This window comes from Cucumis melo, chromosome 11 (genome assembly GCF_025177605.1).
Source record: "Cucumis melo cultivar AY chromosome 11, USDA_Cmelo_AY_1.0, whole genome shotgun sequence".
In the NCBI taxonomy this organism is placed as follows: Eukaryota; Viridiplantae; Streptophyta; class Magnoliopsida; order Cucurbitales; family Cucurbitaceae; genus Cucumis; species Cucumis melo.
The window spans coordinates 32037843-32061812 of NC_066867.1; the positions used below are offsets into that span (position 1 = coordinate 32037843).

Genomic DNA, 23970 nt, shown 5'->3' on the forward strand with positions numbered 1-23970 from the left:
TAAAATGTGATGTATATGTGCATATATATTTGTATATATATCCTCATTTAAAATTACATATTAGTCACTCATATTACAAGTTTGAAGGATGTAATAATCAGGCAACCTAGTGGGTTTACTAAGAGAAAATCTAGCATGAAATTTCTGTAAAAGTTCTAATAAGATAAAACCCTAACGACCTTAATTGAACCCTAACAACCTTAATTGAACGGGATCTGTTCCATGGGTCCTCTTCTTCGGAATCTCTTACAACTCTCTCTACCCACCCTATACCCTACCTCTCATGAAGTATGTACATACATTTACCACACTTTATTACCTCCAATGTACACATTTTTTAACTTTGCATTCTAGAAATTGGGACTTTCGAATATAGTTTTCTGTGGACGAACAACACCACCTCGCATCTTCGATTTGAAACAAATTCCATCAGATTTGATTACCATAAAAGTAAACACTATCAATGGATTTCTGATTACGATTCAACCTATTCGATTACACAGAGAGCAACTTGATTACCATTGCAACCCATTCCCTTTAAGATCCAATAAAATTACAATTGCACGCTGCACCCAAAATTCCTAACAAATACGTAAACACACCCTAATTTCATTCGACTTTCCAATTCCTAATAAGTAAACTGGAGATTGTAAAACGGTCCAGATCTGCTTCAACCATCAGAATATTAAAAAACAGAACGAAAAGTTTAATTACCAAGAATATCGAAATATATGGAGATGATCGTATTCATATTTTCTCAATTAAACAGCCAAAACGACCTAAAACTAGGATTCAGGTTCTTCCCCAATATTTATTGTCTTCTGTTAGCTACTCAGGATAATTTAAAAGAAAAAAAACGAAAAAAAGAAAAAGATCTAATAATAGCTTAAGCATGAGAGGATTAAGAAACTTACAGCCAGTAGTGCTCCTCCCAAAGAATACTTCCTGATAGAGATAAGAGATGGGACTCTGTTCAAATAATCAACTTTGACTCAAATCACAAGAGTCTTCTAGAGTTCTGTTCTTGGAACTGGAAAAACATCCAACCAGTAAATCAGTAATCAAAATAAGATTTATAAACATAAACTGAGAGAGCCATATAGCAAGAAAATGAATGGTAGGGGAATATTATTATCGTCAGCAGCCACACCAAAGAAATGTCTTCATTGCTTTAATAGTTTCTACACGATTAACAGATTTGACTTTTGGGTTCCTAAATACTGGAACATGCATTAGGAAACATGCTAAATTCGTACCATCTTCATAAAGAGACTAAAGTCTTTAGAAGAGGTAGCAAGATAATGGCTACTGGGGGTACTGAACAATTCTTACAAAAAGGCTAATTTAGGGTAATCTTCAGTTCAGTTGTATAAGTTCGAATGTACCAATCACATAATGTAAGCATTTTATAGTACACACTTGAAGAATTAAAAGTAGGAAAGATAGATTGACGAGGAAGGTTAGATATACATGCAGCAGACAAAGGTTTCCTTTGCTAGTTTGCATGCGAATCAAACTGTCAATTTGTGGCTTTCTGCTCCAAGCGTAGTCTTTTTTGACCTCCCTCCTCACAGTGGTTGCTGGATGTTGTCATTCTCTTTTCTTTTGCTTCCACTGAACATCTTTTATAGGGTTTGAATCCGGTTCGACAACCCTTGGGGGTTCCATTTCCTAGTCCAATTGTGAGAAGTTCTCCCTCTCCATTGTTGATACCTATTGCTGATGTATCTCTCTCTGTACTTTGATGACTAGAAGATCCACAAGTCTTGCCGTTAAGGTCCAAAACTGATGCACCACTATCTTTATCTACAACATGACTATCTTTCTCAACGTTCTCACTTGCCTTGTTCTCAATTTCTACATCATAGGGAGGTGAAAAGCTTTGAGGCAATACATCACGAGTGAAGAGCGCTTGAAAAGCCAGCCGCCCCTGTATTAATATATACATTACGAGAAAATGTAAGCATTATAAGAAGAAAACTGCTACAGAATACATAAAATAAAATAACATACCCTTTTTACCTCATCAGAAACCTCCTTCCAAGATTCACTTGTGTTACTGATACTTCTACTGCGACGATTGCTAGACTCGACAGCTGGACGATTCATCTCAAGATCTTTTTCTTCCTCCTTTTCTTCTTTATCATTATTTTCTGTTGCATCTATCTCTTGATCACTTCCAGATGGTGTATTTGAACCACACGAGGAACGATCTACTTGTTTTCCCCTCTTCCCTTTGTTTGAATCATGAAACTCAACCTCAGCAGGTGTCTTCTCGTCATGGGCAGGTTTCACCGTAGCATTTGCATTTGCACCTCCACTACCCTCAGAATCAGAAGATGAATGAGTAGGTAACTTGGAACCTGAATGTTGAGCAGTTAAAGCTTCTGATTGTTCTGCATCCAGTTGTTGATTTTGCAAAGCAACAATTTGTTGGGAACTTTCTACTTTGTCCCTGGACTCAACATTTTGACAGGTATCTGATGATTGTACTACAGGAGCTGATACACCGGCACTGGGAAAGGCAGAATGAAAAGGAGCACACAAAGGTAGCAGTCCATGGGCCGCCCACCATGCAGTTGCAGCTGCTACAGTAGCTGCAGCAATGGCTTCAATACTTGGGGTGGGGTTCATTTGCTTGGTTCCAGAACCTTCTTTATCACAAACGGGAGAATCTACAGAAGTTTCAGGATTCACATAGGGCCAACACGTTGCTGTCAAACTAGCTATTGCATGGGCTGCAGGGTTTTGTTGAAGGGTAGACACAACAAGATTTGAAAATGAGGAGGACATGTGCAGAAGTGACTTGTAATGTTCTTGGTTAGGGCGAAATAAGGTAAATGGAGTAGGATGAATAGTTGGATATGATTGATAAATGCACCTAGGTGCATTATTTTGATGTTCAAAGGTAACAGAATCAGATGGATTCCCAATTATATTATGCTCTCCTCGAACCTCCATTGCTGGATGAAAAGTGGATTCCTGCAGCGGAGTATTGGTTACTGACCCTTGAACATTTGCTCCCAAGCTTCCATCTACCACATGCACAGGCACATGCCTTGGATAATTATGAGCAGCTTGCATTTCATCTCCAGATAGTACGCAGCTTAAAGCTTCTTTCTTTTCAGCAGGCATAGATTTTTCTTGTGAAGTGCTTGAAATCTCCAATTCTAAAACTTTGCCCGGGCCTTTATCCTGGAGTGGCTGTTTGGCATCAACGTAATGTAGAATAATATTACAATGCAGTATAAGTTGAGAGAACATATAAGATTCATTTGTTTTATATTGCCCAGTTACCTCTTTAAGTGAAGGCACAAACTCCCTGAAAGCACACGAGTCATTTAGTTTAACTTGCGAAGGTACACAATTTGTGTTTTTCCAAGAAATGGAGTTGGCCTCTCGTGATAGGGTAAATACTTCCGAGTAATTGTCGTCATGGGTATCCTTTTCATTTGTTGCTTGTTCTTCTCCACTAGTGCCCTAATAATATAATTAGAAAAGTGAAATATCAATAAACATTAACTCATTGGAAGAAGATAGAAGAGTGCAACACACCTCATTCAGTGGCTCTTTCTCCAAATCTAAGATTTGTTTCCTCTGTGAAGAAGACACCAAAGTCAATACCTTCCCGTCATTTGCACCCAACTTTGATATAGGAGTTTTCCTTGGATATGGATTACTTGGTTTCCTCTTAGGCCGAGGTGGTGGAATATCTATATCCAGAGTTTGTCCTACAGGAATTCCCTTGACAAGTGCTTCTTTTTCCAACTGGGGAAAAAAATAGAAGAAAAAAAAAAAAATCAGACTCTCAGAGGGAATAAAAAACATGCACAATATCTACGCTGCAAGATTTCATTCAAGGGATATCCAAATAATATTGAGCTAGGAACTTTGTAAATGGCCTAGCACATTAGAATCTTGGAAACAGGTACAGTGGCCTGATTTTTTCTAAGAAAATGACACGAAACTTTCCATTAAAAGAATGCACAGACACTGGTGCCTTGAGATACAAGAAGGATATAATGAACAAACCATAAACAATCTAAAAGAAGAGACTAAAAAAAGAACCAGAACTAATATACAAGAATAGAAACTATTTAAAGCATAGATGCAGAATAAACACAACCCAAATTTACGTGAGAACTCTAGTACGGGGAGAAAATCCACGATGCTGATATTTCTTATTATTTTCTTATGATAATTAAAGTATAAAGGAAAAAAATATTTATAGACAACACGAGCCTAATTAAAATAATAAAAAAGTTAGGGCAAAGTAAATCTCAACTATTCCTAGGCTTTCAACATGACCCAAACCCACTATTTCTAAAATTCTCCCTCAAGTTGGGACGTAAATGTTGGAAAGACCCAACTTGCTAACACACGAATCACAGTTGTTTGAGGAGCCCTTTTGTGAGTATATCAGAAATCTGTTGGCTCGAGGGTATGTAAAGGATGCATATGTATATGCTACCACTGTCTAGTCTCTCCTTCATAAAGTGTTTGTCAATCTCCACATGTTTGGCTCTGTCATGTTAGACCGGGCTATTAGCAATACTAATAGCTGCCTTTGTTATAACAAAATAGTTTCATAGGCACCTCATAGTTCTGACGAAAATCAAACAACACCTTCTAGCGTCAAGTTTCCTCACAAATTCCCAAACTCATAGCCCTGTATTCAGCTTTAGCGTTGTTTCGAGTCACAACTCCTTGCTCCTTACTTCTTCAAGTAACAAGATTGCCCCACACAAAGATGTAGTATCTCGAGGTGGATTTTCTATCAACAATAGATTGTGCCCTTTACCGAGAATTGTTTTAAATACCTCAAAATTCTGTTAACTACCTCCATGTAGTCTACACAAGGAACCTGCATGAACTGACTGACAGTACTCACAACATAAGAAATGTCAAGCCTAGTGTGAGACAAGTAAATCAGCTTTCCCACAAGGCACTAATATTTCTCTTTCAATAGGAATCCTGTCACCTGAATTTCCGAGTTTGGCATTGAACTCAATGGGCATATCAGCAGGACGACATCCCACATACCTGTTTCAGCTAATAAATCAAGGGTGTACTTTCTCTGGGACTCGAAGATGCCCTCTCTGGACCTAGCAACCTCCATCCCAAGGAAGTACTTCAAATTCCCCAACTCTTCAATTTCAAACTCATCCTCCACCTTCTTTTTTAGTTGGATGATCTCAACGGTGTCATCTCCAAATAGCACAATGTCATCAACATAGACAAAGTATTTACGTAAGGATGGGCGAAAGCATTTATAGCCTCGTTGGTGTAGAGAGTATCCAAAAAACACGCAAGCCTGAGCCCGAGGGGTGAATTTAGTTTGGTTAGGACCATGGCTAAGAACATAGGTTGTGCACCCTATTGAAAGCAATTAACAACAACCCGAGACTTACGTGGAAACCCGAGAACCGGGAGAAAAACCACGATACTTTAGTTTTTATTATTTTTCTTATGAACAAAAACAATAGGTACAAAGGGAGTATAAATAGAGTACAATAGGAATAAGAAAGGAAAAGATTTAGGAAATATTTAGGAAATAAAATCTTATATTTTATTTTTTCCAAAAGTACTAATTCTAACACTCCCCCTCAAGTTGGGAGGTAAATATCAATGAGTCCCAACTTGCTAACGCAAAGGTCGAAGTGTGGTCGGAGAAGCCCCTTGGTAAGAACATCAGCAATCTGTTGGCTTGAAGGAATGTACGGAATGCATATGCTTCCACTGTCAAGTCTTTCTTTGATGAAATGCCGATCAATCTCAACATGTTTAGTTCTATCATGTTGCACTGGGTTGTTAGCAATACTAATAGCGGCTTTATTATCACAAAAAAGCTTCAATGGTGTCTCACATTCCTGATGAAGATCTGACAAGACTTTCTGGAGCCAAATTTCCTCACATATTCCCAGACTCATAGCTCTGTATTCAGCCTCAGCACTGCTCCTGGCCACAACACTTTGCTTCTTACTCCTCCAAGTTACAAGATTGCCCCAAACAAAGGTACAATAACCGGATGTAGACTTTCTATCAATAACAGATCCTGCCCAATCTGAGTCAGTATATGCCTCAATGGTCTTTCTATTTGTTTTTCTAAACATCAACCCTTTACCAGGTGTATTTTTCAAGTATCTCAGGATTCTGTTAACAGCTTCCATATGTTTCTCATAGGGAGCCTGCATAAACTGGCTGACAACACTCACAGCAAAGGAAATATCCGGACGAGTATGGGATAAGTAAATTAATTTACCTACAAGGCGCTGATATTGTTCTTTATCAACTGGAACTTGATCATCAGAGTTTCCTAGTTTACAGTTGAATTCAATAGGAGTATCAGCAGGACGACATCCCAACATACCTGTCTCGGTTAGCAAATCAAGGGTGTATTTTCTCTGAGATACGGAAATACCTTCTTTTGATCTAGCCACCTCCATTCCAAGGAAATATTTCAGATTTCCCAAGTCTTTGATTTCAAATTCATCACCCATTCTCTGCTTTAGTTGACTGATTTCTGTTTGATCATCTCCAGTCAAAACAATGTCATCCACATAAACAATTAGAATAGCTATCTTTCCTGTTTTGGAAGCCTTTGTAAATAAAGTATGGTCAGAGTGCCCTTGACTGTACCCTTGGGACTTGACAAAGGTAGTGAATCTGTCAAACCATGCTCTCGGAGACTGTTTCAGACCATATAGAGATTTTTGGAGTTTACACACCTCCTGACCAAATTGGGCTTCAAATCCTGGTGGGGGGCTCATGTAGACTTCCTCCACAAGGTCTCCATTCAAAAAAGCATTCTTAACATCCAGCTGGTATAGAGGCCAATCTTTGTTCACAGCAACAGATAGCAGGACTCTAACAGTATTCAATTTAGCAACTGGAGAAAAAGTTTCCGAATAGTCAATACCATAGGTTTGAGTGAACCCCTTTGCAACTAACCTTGCCTTGTGTCTATCAAGCGTACCATCTGCTTTGTATTTGAGAGAGAATACCCATTTGCATCCTACAGTTTTATGTCCCTTGGGTAGAGCACAGATCTCCCAAGTTCTATTCTTTTCGAGAGCCTTCATCTCTTCCATAACAGCATTCTTCCATTCAGGACACTCTAGAGCAGTGTAGATATTTTTCGGTATTATGGTAGAGTCAAGGTTTGCTGTAAATGCTCTAAACTGTGGAGAGAGATTATCATAGGAAACATAGTTGCAAATGGGATGTTTAGTGCATGATCTGGTACCTTTTCTCAATGCAATTGGAATGTCAAGAGAGGGATCATACTCATCAAGTTTTCTTGTATGACCCTGTTCAGCTTCATCGTTACTGGTTTCTATTCTCACCTCAGTCTCATCATCACGGTTCTTTTCTTCCATATTTTCAAGAACAGCAACATCAGACTTGTCATTCTCACTCATTGTATTATTAGTACAAGGTTTTGTAGGGTTTTCCATACCTTGGTCTCGAGGAGGTTCGAAATTTTGGACTGGAGCCGGCGGTTGACTAGTAGGGGACCCAACTTCCTTTCTGAGATTCCTCCTGTAATATGTTTTCCAGGGAACTTGGTTTGTGGGTAAGATTATGGGATGAGGATCAATGTCAGACACGGTAATAAGAGTAGGTTCAATAAATTCAAAGGTGTTGTTAGACTCTTCACTCACATTCTCCCCCTGAAGATGGCTAACAGGAAAGTATGGTCGGTTTTCACAGAAAGTAACGTCCATAGTGACAAAATATTTCCTAGACGGCGGGTGAAAACATTTATAACCGTGTTGGTGAAGGGGATACCCAACAAACACACAGGCCTGAGCCCGAGGGGTAAATTTGGTCTGATTAGGGCCGAAATTATGGACATAGGCGGTGCACCCAAACACACGAAGAGGAACCTCAGAAACAAGACGAGTAGAGGGGTAAGACTCCTTAAGACAATCTAAGGGAGTCTGAAGGTGGAGGATACGAGAAGGCATTCTATTGATTAAGTGAGCAGCTGTAAGAATAGCATCTCCCCACAGATATGATGGAAGGGAAGTGGAAAGCATAAGTGAGCGGGCTACTTCCACAAGGTGTCGGTTTTTTCGTTCGGCCACTCCATTTTGTTGAGGAGTGTAGGCACATGAGGTTTGGTGAACAATCCCCTTGGAGGCTAGAAATTCACTAAGGTTATGGTTTTGGAATTCCCGACCATTATCACTTCGAAGAATTGCAATTTTTGTATGAAATTGTGTTTTGATAGTATGATAGAAGTTTTGGAAAATGGATGGAACCTCGGATTTATCTGAGATAAGGTAGACCCAGGTGAGACGGGTATGGTCATCAATGAAAGTTACAAACCACCGCTTTCCCGAGGAGGTGGTGACCTTGGAAGGACCCCAAACGTCACTATGGATGAGGTTAAATGGTTGTGTAGGTTTATATGGTTGTGAGGGAAAAGAGACTCGATGTTGTTTTGCCCGGATACACACATCACAAGATAGAGAAGAGACATCAACTTTAGAAAAAAGGTGGGGAAATAAATGTTGCATATATGTAAAGTTTGGGTGGCCCAGTCGAAAATGCCACAACATACAGTCTTGTTCAGAAGTGCTAAAGTAGGATGACAGTAAACTAACCCTAGACAAACTACTACATGAGGTATCATCATCAAGGATGTAAAGTCCCCTGCTATGCCGGGCAGTGCCAATCGTCCTCCCCGAGCTCATGTCCTGAAAATAAACCGATTCAGGTAAGAAGATAGCTTTACAATGCAACTCACGAGTGATCTTGCTTATAGATAACAAATTGTAAGACAGTTTAGGGACATGCAAAACATTCTGGAGAGCAAAACCGTCAAAGGGAACTATTTGTCCTTTGCCAGCGATCGGAGCTAGAGAGCCATCGGCTATTCGGATTTTTTCATTACCGGCACACGGGGCATATGAGATAAAGTGTTCTGAAGAACCTGTCAAGTGATCTGTAGCCCCCGAGTCTAAGATCCAGGGATTCTTCCCATCAACGCTAATAAGCCCAAGGGACTGAGGCATACCTGACTGAGCAATGGCACCCAGAGTAGGAGTCTTGGTCTGGCTCACAGTAGGATCAGTTGATTGAGAAGTGCTAGCAGGTGTAGTCTCACTAATGTAGGCACGTCCTGAGTTCTGTTTCTCGTTGGAGGACCGTTTCTTACCTCCTGGGGGACGACCGTGGAGTTTCCAACACTGATCCTTGGTGTGCCATTGTTTCTTGCAGTGCTCACACACAGGAATTGACTTCCCATTATTCTTGTCACTGTCATGATTTGAGGACCGAGCGCTAAAGGCTGCGGAGTCAATGGTAGGGGTAGTCAATACACCCATGGCATTAGTGCGATCCTCTTCCAGGCGGACTTCAAAACAAACTTCCATTAGGGAGGGAAGAGGTCTTTGTCCGAGTATACGACCACAAACATTATCAAATTTGGGATTAAGTCCTGCAAGGAAGTCATAAACACGGTCAGCCTCTTCAAGTTTAGCATATTGTGTACTGTCATTTGGTGTGTCCCAAACTGTCTCTCTGCACAAATCCATCTCTTGCCAGAGGAGAGAGAGCTTGTTAAAATAGGTAGTTACGTCCAAGGTCCCTTGTTTGCAATTATGGACCTGTTTTCGCAGTGTATATAACCGAGAGGCATTCTGTCGTTTCGAGTAAAGGGTCTGAGTTGTATCCCACAAATCTTTTGCTGTGGCTGCATATAGTAAAGGCTTGCCGATCTGTGGTTCCATACTATTAATCAGCATGGACCGAATAAATGAGTCCTCTCCTTTCCAGAGTCGTTCCAAGGCGTCTCCCGGTGGAGGACGTACAGTCTCTCCAGTTAAGAATCCGAACTGGTATCGACCTTCGAGGAACATCTTTATTGATTGGGACCAAGAAAAATAATTTTGACCATTTAATTTTTCGCCTGAAAAATTCCCTGTAGACGAACCCAAAGAGCCAGTTATATAATTTGACTGTGAATTAGGGAACGAAGTTACCGGGTTCTTGGAATACATCGGCAACTCGGTTGGTTTGGAATGCGTTGAAGATTCGCTCGCTTCAATGTCCGATCTGTTTTGGGGTTGATCAATTCCGTTACCAGAAAACAGCGGTTGCTGTAAAGGGTCAACGTACAGCTGCTGCTTACTGTACTGATTTGACAAATTTACGGTTGAGGGATGCTGTCCGGAGCTCGTAGACGGCGCATGAGGATGCGGATGGCCGGAAGGGTTTGACGGCTGGACATCCGACGGTGCGTAGAAGGGAACGGGATGGGCGGTGACGTGAAACGGCGGCGGCGCGTGGGCCCACGCGCCGGACACGAGCGGCGCGTGAATCAACTTCTGGTCAGACGGCGGCGCGTACGGCTGCGGAACCACTCCCGTTGGGTAGATCGGCGGTTTCTGTAGGTTCTGGAGCAGTTTCTCCATGGCGGCGGCGACGGCGGCGTCCACGGCGGCGGCGATTCCGGCGGCGGCGGCGGCGGCGGCGGCGACGGGTTCAGTTTCGATCTGGGTTTCTCCTAGGTTATTTTCTAGGGTTTCGTTATTGCTTTGCTCTGATACCATATTGAAAGCAATTAACAACAACCCGAGACTTACGTGGAAACCCGAGAACCGGGAGAAAAACCACGATACTTTAGTTTTTATTATTTTTCTTATGAACAAAAACAATAGGTACAAAGGGAGTATAAATAGAGTACAATAGGAATAAGAAAGGAAAAGATTTAGGAAATATTTAGGAAATAAAATCTTATATTTTATTTTTTCCAAAAGTACTAATTCTAACACACCCAAACACCCAAAGGAGGACATCATAAATGAGACGAGTGGAGGGATAGAATTCTTTGAGACATTCTAAGAGGGTTTAGAGGTGTAGGATATGGGAAGACATTAAGTTGATAAGATGAGTTGCAGTGAGAATAGCATCGTCCCATAGATAAGAAGGAAGGAAAGTAGACTGTAACATAAGTGAACGACCAACTTCCAAAAGGTGACAGTTCTTTCTCTCAGCAACCCCATTTTGTTGAGCGGTGTAAGCACAAGAACTCTGGTGGACAATTCCCTTAGAGGACAAAAACTCGTTAAGGGTGTTGTTTTGAAACTCTCAACTATTATCACTGCGTAGAATTGCAATCTTGGAATTGAATTGCGTTTCTACGGTATGATAGAAGGTTCAGAATGTGGATGTGACTTTTCATTTGTCGGGGATAAGGGAAATTCAAGTAAAGTGGGTGTGGTCATCAATGAAGGTAACAAACCACCTGTTTGCCAAAGGAGGTAGTGATCTTGGATGGTCCTCATCACTATGGACAACATACAATCTTTTTCTGAATTAGTAAAATATGAAGATAAAAGACTGGTCCTAGAAATGCTACTATAGGAGGCATCATCATCAAGCAGGTAAAGTCCCCTACTGTGTTGGGCAATGCCAATCATCCTGCCCGAGCTCAAGTAAGGTGTAGGCGTGCTTGCAGTATAAAATAAGGTGTAGGCGTAGGGGGCAATGCATGAGGGCCAAGCGGAGCGTATGAGGGAATCCAGACTGGTGGCGCGTGAGGGACCTATGCGGCTGAAGGCTACTGGTTGTCGGACGGTTGCGGTTGGGGAGGAAGGCTAGCTGGTAGGCTCTGAAAATGTTGGAACCACTCATCCATGGTGGCATTGATATAGGCATCAACTAAAGCAGCAATAGCGACGGTTGCACTGATGTCAAAGGCTGTTTCTTTTGCTTGGGTTCCATCAAGTGTTTGGTTGCCTAGATTTTCTTCAATATCCCGCTCTGATACCATATTGAAAGTAGAGATGTAGAACAAACATAAATTTACTTGAAAACCCTAGTACAGGGAGAAAAATCACAATGCTGATACTTTTTTTTTTCCTTATGACAATAAAGGTACAAAGGGGAAAATATTATAGACAACACAAACCTAATTAAAATAATAGAAAATTAGGGCAAAGTAAATCTCAACTATCCTTGGGCTTTCAACAAGAGCTGAGCCCACTATTTCAAACTGAAACTAAATAAGAATAAAAGATTAAAGACTTAGAAAGGTTTGATAACAGCAAGCCAATTGCAATATATATCCTTAACGGAATGCCCTTCAAACTTCTAGGAGAGAAAACACCATGATAAAGATTTTAGCCGAGCCAATTGCAATATAAATATCCTGAATGGAATGCCCTTCAAACTTCTTGGAAAGGAAACACCCTGATGAAGACTTTAGCCGAGCTGAGTCAAGGATGGAAGAATAATGTTTAGACGACTGCTGAAAAATGCAATGATTCCTTTCCATCCAAAGCTCAGAAAGCAATACTTTGACCACATTAATCCATATAAATCAGCTGGAGAGTTCCAACGGACAGGACAAAGAAGCTGATGTACATTCTCCTTCCATGTGTTGGAGAAAACCTATTGAATATTAAAAGAGGCTGAGAATAACAAGAACTAGAAAACACACTCAAATAGGATGTGTCCTAAGAGATTCCCTTGCCTTGTAACACAATGGACTAACGGATGGCACGAGAGACTGAGATGGAAGTTTTTTATGAAGGACATCAGCTGAATTGAGGCTTTCATTAAGCATGATCCACACCAAAATATTTTTTTCTTGGAATCTTAGTCTTCCCAATTGCATTAAAGATGTTGCTGTCCAAGTTAGAAGAAGAAGCCAAATGCACTGTCAAGAATCCAATCGAAAAACTACCTGAAGGTCCTAGTGACCATAGACTAATATCTAACATCTTCACTATCATTTAGAGAAATTGTAGATAAAGAATACAGCAGATTTTGAAAGTCTAAAATCCCATCCTTCAAAAACCTTCGTCAAGCAACATTCCAAGACAAAGTCGAGGAATCCCAATAAGAACTAACCAGTCCCTTTCAATCAGAAGGGATAGTGGATAGGCATCCTTTGAAATAGATCCATTGAGCCAATGATCCTTCAAGAAAAGGGATTCTCCTTCCATTTCCTATTTTGGAATGTGCAAAGCCTTCAATTCCAAGAGCTTCTAAGGCTTGAATGGCATTTTCCAAGTGTATGCCAAGCAGAATCATCAGACCGTGGATACTAAGGACTAGCTTCCTCCAAAGAGAGTCATGCTCCTGAAAAAAATTCCACCCATTTATCTAGCAAAGCCAAGTTGCTGTGAGTGAAGTCCCCAATTACGAGGCAAATCCTTTGCCTTATAAACTATGCTCCATCTCACAAGGTGATTTAGTTGCTGCCTTCGAATCGTTCTCAAAAAAAAAAAAAGAGATTCAAGTCATACAGTCCAAACTCCAGAAAGCTCTTCTTTTGGGATAAGCAACAAGAGGAAGACCAAGGTAAAGAAAAGAAGAGATTGCACCCTGAAAAAGCAAGCTCAAAGAATAGCCAACCAAGCCATTTTCTCTGTGCCAATAAACGGATGTCCTAAGAAGAAAGATGCAAGGATGACAAATATATTATTAGACCAGTTGGAGAACTAGCTAAAAAGCATCCAGCATAATATGCTAGAAATGGTAGGCAAAAGAACAGTGCACAAACAGATGAGTAGGGGATTCAACACGGTCTTGACACACAATGATCCAGAGATGTACATATATGGCATACAATGTTGGAAATGATCAGCAATATAAACAGCACCAATGGTAAGCTCCCAGAAGAAATTTTTTATTTTCTTAGGATAATATGATCCAACCAAATGTCAGAATATAAACCCCTCGCAAGAAGTTCAACAGCACCCACCAAGTCATACATGAGAGTTTTCACAGAAAACAATGAAGAAAAGTTAATAGTTCACATCCAAGAATCAGGAACAAGACAAAATCTCACAAAGAACAACTGTGATAAGGAAGCCCATTAAGTAGTTTCCGGCTCATTAAGCTTAAAATGAAGATGTAGATCCCATGCCTCAGAATCCACAGATCATAACTCAACCACTCTAAGGAAAATGAGCGAGCTGAAGATGTTTGGAAGGCAAATTTCTTCTACGCTTTACAACATATTATGATGTCAAAGATGTCTGTTTTTCTATATATATAACATTCACTTGCATTTTAAAATGTTAAAAGCGGTAAAGTAAAGTAGACACCGAGTTACATGAAAACCTAAGTACTGGAAGAAAAACCACGATTGAATTTCTTATTAATTTCTCATATTAACAAATGATACAAGAGAGAAGACAAATAGGTTACAGCTTATGATAAAAAAGGAAAGGATATTAAGGTAAATCCTTCCTTGGACCAAGCCCACTAATTCTAACATAAAACTCAAGGACAATTTTTTGAAGGGTAGGATGATGTAGTAAGGTTAGGGTAAATTAGGCTATCTTAGTCAAATCTTTAGTTGATTAGGATATAAGATTAATGTCCTTGATCGATTAGGAAAAGGATTAGTTTCTTTGATTAGTTAAGATTAAGATTAGGATTAGTTTTCTTTCCAATTCTCCATAAATAAAATGATTGTCTTTGATAACTATCAATTTTAGTGTATACCAAATAAGAGAATTTTATTGATTACCAAAAGTTGTGAATACAAGAAGACAAGTACTTTATTTATAGCAACAACAAACTAATCCTAATTAATAAAAGAAATTCAATCCTAATCCTAATTAACAAAAAACCTAATCTTATTCCTAAATAATATCCTAATCCTAATAAACCAAAGAGACTAATCTCAATCCTAATAAATTAAGGATTTGACCATAATACCCTATTCCTACTACATCAGATTAACAACAAAGGCTCTTTAGCATAGGCTATTTTTTAGGAGATTACTCAAAGATGATGAAATTTTAAAGTCCCAGCAGGTGCTCCTTGAATTAACAACAAGCATCTCTCCGAGGATTTTACCTGATGCTAAATTTTGGAACTTGGAGGCTTTTTGTAATTTCTTGGTAAATTGATGTAGTAGGAATAGGGTATTATGGTCAAATCCTTAACTAATAAGGATTAGGATTAGTTACTTTGGTTTTTTAGGATTAGTTACTTTGGTTTTTTAGGATTATAATTAGTTTATTTGGTTTATTAGGATTTAGGATTAGGTTTTAGTTTACTTTTCAGTACTTGTATTCTTGTATTGACAACTTTTGAACATTAATAACATTCTCTCATTTGGTATATATTTGGTACCAGAGCATCAAGTCTGGGAAATGCTGACAACCGCCAGTGGAAGCCCGGGAAACTCTTGTCGATGCAAATCGCAAGAGGGAGCTTTGTGCGTTGTGCTCGTTGCCAAACAACACACGTCTAACTAGGGGAATCATTTAGATTCAAGAAGATAGAGAAAAAGTTTGAGGATTTGTCCAAGAATGGAATTTTATAAAAATACTACAATTTAGGACAAAAATTATTACTTTTGTTTTGGAAAACTACCGAGAAAGACTAGAAATATGCAAAAGAAATTCAAGAATCGATCTTACAACAATTATGATATTCAAGAACGCCAGATTTGTACATCAAAAGTGAAGTTTTTGAAGAAATGAAGAAAGAAGTCAAGAAAATCCAACGTTTGTTGGGAGAGATGCCTCAAAACCCATAGCAACTTTTAGACAATGAACAGAAATTGGGGAGCCCACACAAAATTTCAAAAAAAAGAAGAAAATAAGATCAAAATTCTTGGCACTAAAGCAAAAATCACCAGTGAAGACAAGCCAATTGGAGTTCAAATTGAAGAATATGAAAAGTTGATTAAAGAATGAAATATCTTGTGAGAACAAAATCGACAAAAATACTTTCAAATTGGAGATTGTGCGACTCAAATCGAAAAGAAAATCGATTTCGTTGGAGATCTCTACACAACACAAGAGATGTTGAAATTGAAGTCGTTGGAGAGGTAGAAGAAGAGAATACCCACAGGCAAACTTATTTGAAGAAACTTGAAAACCTAATTCAAGTTGATTGCAAAGCAATGTGGGAGATGACATGTTTGGAATTAAGAAAATGCAGGTAGTCAGGCAAAATCGCCAGCAAGGCTGAGATGGATGAACTGATAGACCCGGCGAAGAAAGAAGGAAATGATGTTGAAGCAATGCGAAACTTGGTTATGATGGCAATGTTCAAAAATATGTTCTAAATTTTAGAACTTAAAAAATGTGTGCTAAAATAACTTTTAAAAGAAATGATAACTATTTTGTAAAAAAGGAAAGGGTCTCTTTATTAAGATACTGAAATGAGACAAAAGCTGAAAATACAATATGGAACGAAGAGAAACACAACCTAAGAATCAGCAAGTGCACTTGAGCATCTAAAGAAAATAGTAACTATTAAGGTATATGAAATAAAATCCAAGCAAAATTTCTGAAAGGGCTATAAAATCCTGCTGATAAAATGAAGAATCTTGGGAACCAGGGGATTCCTTTATCCCTTTTTTTTTTTTTCCTTTAACGGAGACTGTGGGTGATGTGTTAGGTAAATTGGTCACTCATGGAGAGAACAATGAAGAGACCTTTGGAAGAGATTAAGTGCACTTGGCTTATATTTAATGTGCAGAGTAAGCCTGGGTTCAATTTGTCGTTCACTTCCAACAAGTGCAGCTAGCCAGTTAACTTTTTCAAACATTACAGTTGCACAAGCTTGTATATCTTCTCATGCTGTGTGGGACCCACATCTCTGCTGAAATTTGAATGACTTGGAGGTGATTGAATGGCCTAGTTTATCCCTTCTTCTTTTGTGAGTTTTACAAAGTTCAATGAATAACTTTGGCTATGGCCTCTTAGTTCCACCCAAGTATTCATAGTTGAATCTCTCATGAGTGATTAATTGATAATATTGTCCCTAACTCGAGCAACCTTTATTCAGTGGTTTGAAAGGACTCTTATCCTGAGAAAATAAAGATCTTTTTACGGTAGCTTAGAAAAGTGGAATTAATACAGCTCGTTGACTGCAAAGGAGAATGATACCTCTCAACATCACGTCATCATGCTGTGTGATTTGTTTTTCAGACTCATTATCCTTACACAACTCAATTTGGGAGCTTTTTCTTAGGCCTACTACTTACTACAGATTTGTCTTCTCAGAAGTGAGACAAGGGGCATGGAGAGACATCTGCCCCCAGCCCCCAGAAAAGAAGAAGAGAGAGTTGAGTGAGATGATAGAGAGAGGGAGAGATGAGGGGAAGGTATAGTTTTTTAGAGGGAGAAGGAAAAAAGCCACGAAAGAGAAAAGTGATAAAGTTATTAAAACTTTCCACATCTAAAATTGACCACATAGGCATTCCAATATAAGCATTTAATATCTCTAGCATTAACACGTCAATATTTAATATATCTGGAGACTTTCTGTTAGTATCACCAATAGTGCAGCGATTTCAATTTTCAAGGACCAACTCAGGCACTAAGCTTCAAATGTTACAACTTAAAGGATCAAATGGAATCCTAATACTTAGCCTAAACTATTGGATTAGAAATAACTATGGGAAAGCTTCCACTAATTTATGGACATAGCAGCTCCAATAGTCGGAGTTTACGTACAAGAAAGCAGAAAAACCATTATTTTCACCTAACTGATGAATTGGAGAGCCTTAATGTAACTCATAATGTGGAACAGTTTCTTGTCAGTATATATAAGTATATATGTGTGCGTGTATGTGTGTAATTTGAAAAGATAAATAAATTTCATTGATGAATGATTATTGTCTATGTGTGCGTGTATATTCTCAGTTATGTTAAGGTTCAAAAGAAAGAAATGAAGGATTTTCAATGGAAAGGAGTTGAAGATGAAGAAAGAAGCCAACTCATAAGCTTCAAAAAAAAATCTCAGAATAAGCATGGTAAAGTGTAAGGATTGGCCTAGGAAGCTGAAAGAAGAGTGTCACGACCCTTGTATCTAAATTGGGTCAGAAACTCTTGAAGGCAATCAAACCAATGACACATACAATGAGATATTGTTTCATACACAATATAGAGCAAATGCAGAAAACAGAATCAACAAGGCAGTAACTGCAAAATCAAAGCCTATGGAAGCACATGTCCACATGTAGTCCAGAAAGCTGAAAGGTGGAACTTTTTCGGATTAGACAACAGAAAAACGATCATGTTTGAAAAAAATATCTGAATGGGTAATTAGTCATTAAAATTTATTTTTTCCTAGACTATATTAGAATGGCTAGCTATAAAGGATGTTTTCCCTAGTAATTGCTGGCCCGGGGACCAAAGAGATAACCATCTTAATTTAGAAGACATCCTTCTGGGTTAGGACCAAGGGCTGCTCTGCCAAGTATGCTTCATACTATTTGGCAAACTCAGCATTCCAAACATAATGTAAGTAGGTGCTTGTGCTTCACTTGCAGGTCTTTGTAAAATCAGTACTTTGCCTCAAATGTATTTTGGATAATACTCTCACTAGGGCCATCTGGAAGGAGTCGCTAGGGAGCAGATGACTCCTTATCACTTCCTATGTACATGGGTGGTAGAGTTGATTTACCTTAAAATGCAGAACATGGTGTTCAACTCTCCTCCACCCATGGCAGAAGTTGAGCACCATAGTTTGCTTGCCACACATGAACCAAGAAAATGCCAAACTCAACTGAAGAAGATGAATCATTAGAAAAACCAAAGTTGGGTTGACAAGTAAAATCAAGGCAATATAGGAGGAGAAGGGCATTCATGAGTGTATTAGCATGAATGTATCATCCAGTTCTTGTCGAATTAGGCATATGACCTCATGAGATTAGTCAAGGTGCATCAGCTAGCCTAGATACTCACATAGAAAAGAGGAAGAAAAAAAGAAAAAAAAAAGTACTAAAGGTATCTTCAAAATAATAAGGGGAAAGTAGGTACAGTGAGTTTCAGTATGTGTAAGGTTGGAGACCCATCAATCGCACATGAACCGTTTAAGCAAGCCAAGCATTGGGATCATGTGGTTAAGTATGCAGGTTTTGCAAAATCAACTGACTCTTCCCCAGTTCCTATGTATATTGATGCCAAAGTGGATTTACCTAAGAATATATTGTTGGGAGGGGAACACGGTGTTAACCATCTGACCATTTTATATGTGGGATAGGTTTATGCTTACAAGCATTGTTCTCCTGCTTACTGAATGAAGGCTTCTATTACAGGGAATATTCCCAAGATGGTTTATCCAATAAGGGGTTGAATGAGCATAAGTGATACTACATCACAAGGATCCAAATGGAGAGATGTTCAGATAAAGCACATAAAAATCCCCAAATTTCTTAAAAAATCTTTCCTTCTTCCTTTTTTTTTTCTTTTCTTTCTTTTCTTTCTTTCTTTCTTTCTTTCTTTCTTTCTTTCTTTCTTTCTTTCTTTTTTTTTTTTGATAGAATAAAATTATAAAACAAATTGTTGTGGAAACAAATTTTGAATAAACAAGAAAAAGGTGGGAAGCCCGAATGTTACAACAAGAGCAAGGTCATGAATGTGTTGGGAAGATATGTTCAATCTCATCGCTAATGTAGGGGCACTGAAAATGGTCATCTTTCATTTATGAATTTATCATATGTACTACAGGTCCTAAAGGAAACAAATTTCTAACAAATAGATAACAAAATCTGGCAAATCTACATACGCAAACAAAGGTTTGACAAAAAGGACCCTCAATCATATTCCATTCATTGGAGTCCTACTAAAGAAGGTAAGATTACAAAAAAGAACCAACTAGTGGACTTTTGTAACTAAGTGATTTAGAGTTCAATAGACTAATGTACATGAGGTAGCACGCCTAAACTGGTTTTTCTTTAAACTATTTGAATTGTTCTTATTTCTGGTTAACTTGAAGTTTCAGTTAGCGTTTGATAATATCAGCAATCCAAAAAAACTTCAGAACTACTTCAGAACTGTAGCATCCTAAGCAGAAGGATTTCGTACAAACGAAGCCTTCAAGCCTGAGAAAGAGAAGTCATGAGATAATTTTAGATTTGAATATTTTGGGGAAAAAGGTCTTCTCGCTCTTCCATTATTTGCTTACCTCAAAGGTCAGATGTAAAAGCCTCGAAGAGACAAATCATTTTGATCATTGTTGTGTCATCAATGTTGTCAAACAAATTTTGGTCTAATACCAAGATGTTTTTAGATATATCAACATTTATAATCGACATATTTAAAAACAAGCATACAGAATAAATGCAACTAGGCCATGATGCCAATGAATATACCTTCTACCTTAAAAGATGGAAGACTACCTGTAAGAAACAGTCAAACATTCTACTGATGAGCAAGCAAGATAATAAATCAAACAACTGGACCAAAAAAAAGAATACAAAAAGAAAATCAAGTTCACTAGAATACAATATTCAATAAAAATGAAAGCAATGAAATCAAGAACAATTAACCTAGAAGAAGCAAAAACCAACAAAATAAGAACAAGTAGGGAAGGGTACCCATTGACCTTTGAAAAGAACTTTTGTGCATGACTTCGTATCTGGACTGCAGTTTTAGTTCCAATATGTTCTGCATACAAAACACACAATGAAGAATCAGGAACCATTTTAAAGGACAATATAAGCTTGATAGCACTCGTTAAAGGTTCCAGATCAAATTAGCACAACAATAAGATTAAAATTCTTCCCTAATATATGATGGAGCTTTTGGAATTCTACTCCACCATCTGTCGTGGCTCGACATTAGTTTTCTTGATTCATTTTGATGTATTAGTTCTTGATATGTTTTTAAATATATCATTTCAGTTCGGGGCAGCAGATTTATTGCATCTTTTTATTTTTTCTTTTCACTACTTTTGGAGTTCATATCCTTAGAGCAATAATCTATTTTCATCTTTTGAATGAAAAGTTCTCTTGTTCAAAAATATCGCCTATCAAAAAAATTATAATTAAAGCAAACTTTGATTGATATCTGCATGGTAATTAAATTTTGTATCATATGTCACAGAGTATATAATTCATCCAAACAAGGTTACAAGCTAAGAAATGAACAAAAGTCAAAAAAGAATGCTGACATTTGACCAAAATACAACCTTCAATTCTTTGCCATGCTCGCCCATAGAGCTTTAGTGCCTCAAGAAATCTATTGTGCTCCTCCTCCGTCCAACGCTCTCGTTGTTTTGTAATAGTATATGGCTTCCTGGTCTATCATATTCAGACCTCAGTTATAAACAGTTTTCAATTTCCTTTTCTTCACTTCTTCTGATTAAAGTTTTTTTTCCCTTTTCGTAAGGAAGGGGAATGGATTATCACCTTAAAAACCAAGTCTTCTCCCGAGGAGTTGGGATCCATCAACGGACCTGAGCAGCTACCGCTGCTTCAAATCCTCTCTAACGAGCAACGGGTAAAATGAAAACCTCCTTTCATTGTTAGGGATATAATAAATTCTAAATGGTGAAGCCGTTGTTGCTTTTGTTACCTGGCTCCTAGATGCTACTGCAAGACAGAAAAAAAGCGACAGCAATCGGTAGCGATCCGTCTCTTTTTCATGTAAACAAAATTAAGAGTTTCATATTTAATTGCATCAGGAGACTTGTAAGGGGGAAAAAAATCAAATATTAAAGAAAACAACAAAACGAAACTTCAAAGAAAATATTTTCAGTGGGTAACAACAAAGATAGAGATACTTCGCCGAAAAAGAAGTTAAAATGAAAATTCCTTATTCAGAATCCTCACCAAAACGAACTGGAAGACGCCAAAACCTTAGAATGTAGAAAAAGAGAGAAAAATTCTAATCAGTAATCAACAATCTCCTTTCTCCACCTCACAGTAATGCATCTTTACAATACTGATCTGGTAAAGTCAAGTTAAACTATCCATTTAGCTGCCGAGAAAACATTAGAAATCGAATAAATTAAATTTTAAAAAAATAAATAAACTAACTCAAGCAGCATCAAGTAATTCAATCTACAAATACAAATCTCTACAAATTAACACAACTCCATCCGTTTCTACGTATTTTCTCGGCAACCAAACTGAGAGTAATAATTAACAACAAGCCCTAACAAAACAGAAAGAACAAAAGTACCTTCGATGGTAGTCATGGTTAGATGTAATTCGGAAAGGAACAGTAGCTACTCCGATCATGCATGAGAGTGAAATCACCAAAAAGTCACCAGAAAACTCATGGTTTCCGGCAATTAAGAACGTGAATCAAGATGAGGAATCTAAAGATGAGGAATCAAGATTTTCGAAGAAGAGAGAATGAAGTAGTAGCAACACAACACAGAGTATTTTCTTCTTCCTTCCTTCTTCTTCTTCTTCTTCTTCTTTTTTTTTTTTTTTTTTTTTTTTTGTTCCTTCTAATTTGTTTCTTTCATTTTTCTTTCTCAAAGAGACCTAACGCACCGGAAGTTACAATTTTGGGCGTCGGAGCAATCTCAGCCACTATAATTTCTTCTGGATTTTGCAACAATTAAAAATTAAAATTAAAAAAAGAAAAAAAAAACGAGTGAGTTTTTATTATTTTTGAGGCTACAAACAAGTGAAGAAGGCAATAGAGAAAGGTCGTTGCATTGGATGATGACAAGTGGCAGAAAACTAGTGGCTACAAGTGATAAAGCCCACCGATGCGCTTTTTCGTTTTTTTTTTTTATTTTTTATTTTCATTTTGAAATTTGGTTATTTGGGTCCTCCAATCTTGTCCACAAATTCTAAGCTGAGGCTTTGAGTGCGTAAAAGCGTCTCGTCCAGCTGTATTCGGTGGGCCCGTGACACACGTGGCGACGATTTTAACCGGAAGTTGCCGGTCACGTGCGGAATGGGAGTGGGGAGTATGACTTTTTGGCTGACGTGGCTATGTGAAACCGCTACGTGGCCTTTTTTCTAGAAAAGACTGAGACGGAAGATAACGTTTCTTTTTTTCCTTCTTTCCATAGAATATTGGGAGAGAGCTTAACACCGTGTATTTCTACTGTTAGGCTTTCTGACGTACGGTGGTGATACGACCATATGTTAGATTTCTTTTCTTTTGTCTTTTTGTTTTGGTTTGGTTTTCCTTTTTTAACCCATGTAGAAGTGGATAGTAGAAGTGTTCGAATTATGGAGGAATTCGAACGATTTGGATTATTCTATCTAATTCAAATCGTAAGGTTGGATTGAGTTGGTTTTGTTATTGAGTCTCCAATTAAATAAATTTATATTTTAGTTGACCTTACTCGATTTGAATTACATATATATTGAAATATACGTAAATGTAATTTTAGTTTTTTGAAAGATTGTAATAGATATCATTAATATTTTTTGTATCTGATGTTTGAATCTTACAAAGTTCTAGTTATTTGTGTTGTGGATAGATTTAGGTATTGTAAATTAATGAAATAATAATAACAAGAATCGACAATCCTACCAACTCAATTGTAAGGACTAGGTTGAAGACCTTGTTAATTCGAGTCTTTTGAGTAACTAACCTGACCAACTCAAATTGTCGTGTTGGTCCATTTTCAACCTAAGTTAATTCACCTACACTTGTAATGGAAATGACTAAATGAACATTTGGTAGAAGTTTTAAAAAATTGCTTTAAATAGTTAATGATTGCGAAATAGCTTTGAATGGTCTTTGACTTGACTTTACGTTAATAGCATGTTAATTGAATTGTTATGTCAGTTATCATTCCACGTTGTACTATATCGTCTCTTTTTATCATAGTTCGTTGATTGTTCTAGTTAACGGTGCAGTGTTATATTTATTTGCAAATTCATCAAAGTTGCAAGTTGATTTTTACTAGTTTTTATTGAATCGCTAAGTTACCCAAAAGCTTAAGTTAGTGGGTGAAGACAATTTTAATACGATACCTTAACACTCTCTTTCACTTGTGGTTTGAAATGTCAAAAAATACCCAACAAGTAGAAATCAATATTAAATATGGAAAAGATAAGTTGCAAAGGCTTGAACGTATAACCTCTCTAGATCATCTTCTTTAATATCATCTTAGCTAGTGAATGAAGACAAATTTAACATAATATCTAATAGTTTCTTCTAACCTAACCTGCCTGTGATTGCGAAGATGGGTAAGAAAACCCCTAACATATATTTTTTAACATACATAGAACAAGGTATTTAATATTTGGGACAACCATTGACAATCACTACTTTT

At 37.9% G+C, this 23970-nt stretch overlaps 1 protein-coding gene across 17 annotated transcripts; it reads right to left on the reverse strand.

The window, feature by feature from the left end:
• LOC103498835 (protein LATE ELONGATED HYPOCOTYL-like) lies at window positions 1-22492 on the reverse strand. 17 transcript variants are annotated; one of them, XR_007824936.1, is made up of 10 exons: window positions 21903-22492; window positions 21551-21576; window positions 21128-21355; window positions 20908-21019; window positions 20323-20384; window positions 3556-3768; window positions 2023-3480; window positions 1471-1930; window positions 915-1030; window positions 1-487 (listed from the first exon to the last, which is right to left on the reverse strand). XR_007824936.1 is itself a non-coding variant. In XM_051092037.1 (10 exons), exons 3-9 carry the CDS (start codon window positions 21164-21166, stop codon window positions 1520-1522), a joined length of 2202 nt encoding a protein of 733 aa, XP_050947994.1. In that variant the 5' UTR covers window positions 21167-21355; window positions 21551-21576; window positions 21903-22492; the 3' UTR covers window positions 1-1030; window positions 1471-1519. The 17 variants fall into 17 exon arrangements, 15 of the variants coding, with proteins under 15 accessions (XP_050947994.1, XP_050947985.1, XP_050947993.1 ...); XR_007824937.1 differs by having other exon boundaries at window positions 1-581; XM_051092037.1 differs by having other exon boundaries at window positions 1-1030; window positions 2023-3204; window positions 3298-3480.
• Between the last annotated feature and the right edge of the window lie 1478 nt (window positions 22493-23970).

Coding starts and splice junctions, on each gene's coding strand:
- LOC103498835 (XM_051092028.1), bottom strand. CDS start 21,166: ATGGATCCCAACTCCTCGGGAGAAGACTTGGTTTTTAAG. Junction 21,020..21,127: donor GAGAAGACTTGGTTTTTAAG/GTGATAATCCAT, acceptor TGAATATGATAG/ACCAGGAAGCCATATACTAT. Junction 3,481..3,555: donor AGAAAGAGCCACTGAATGAG/GTGTGTTGCACT, acceptor TTATATTATTAG/GGCACTAGTGGAGAAGAACA.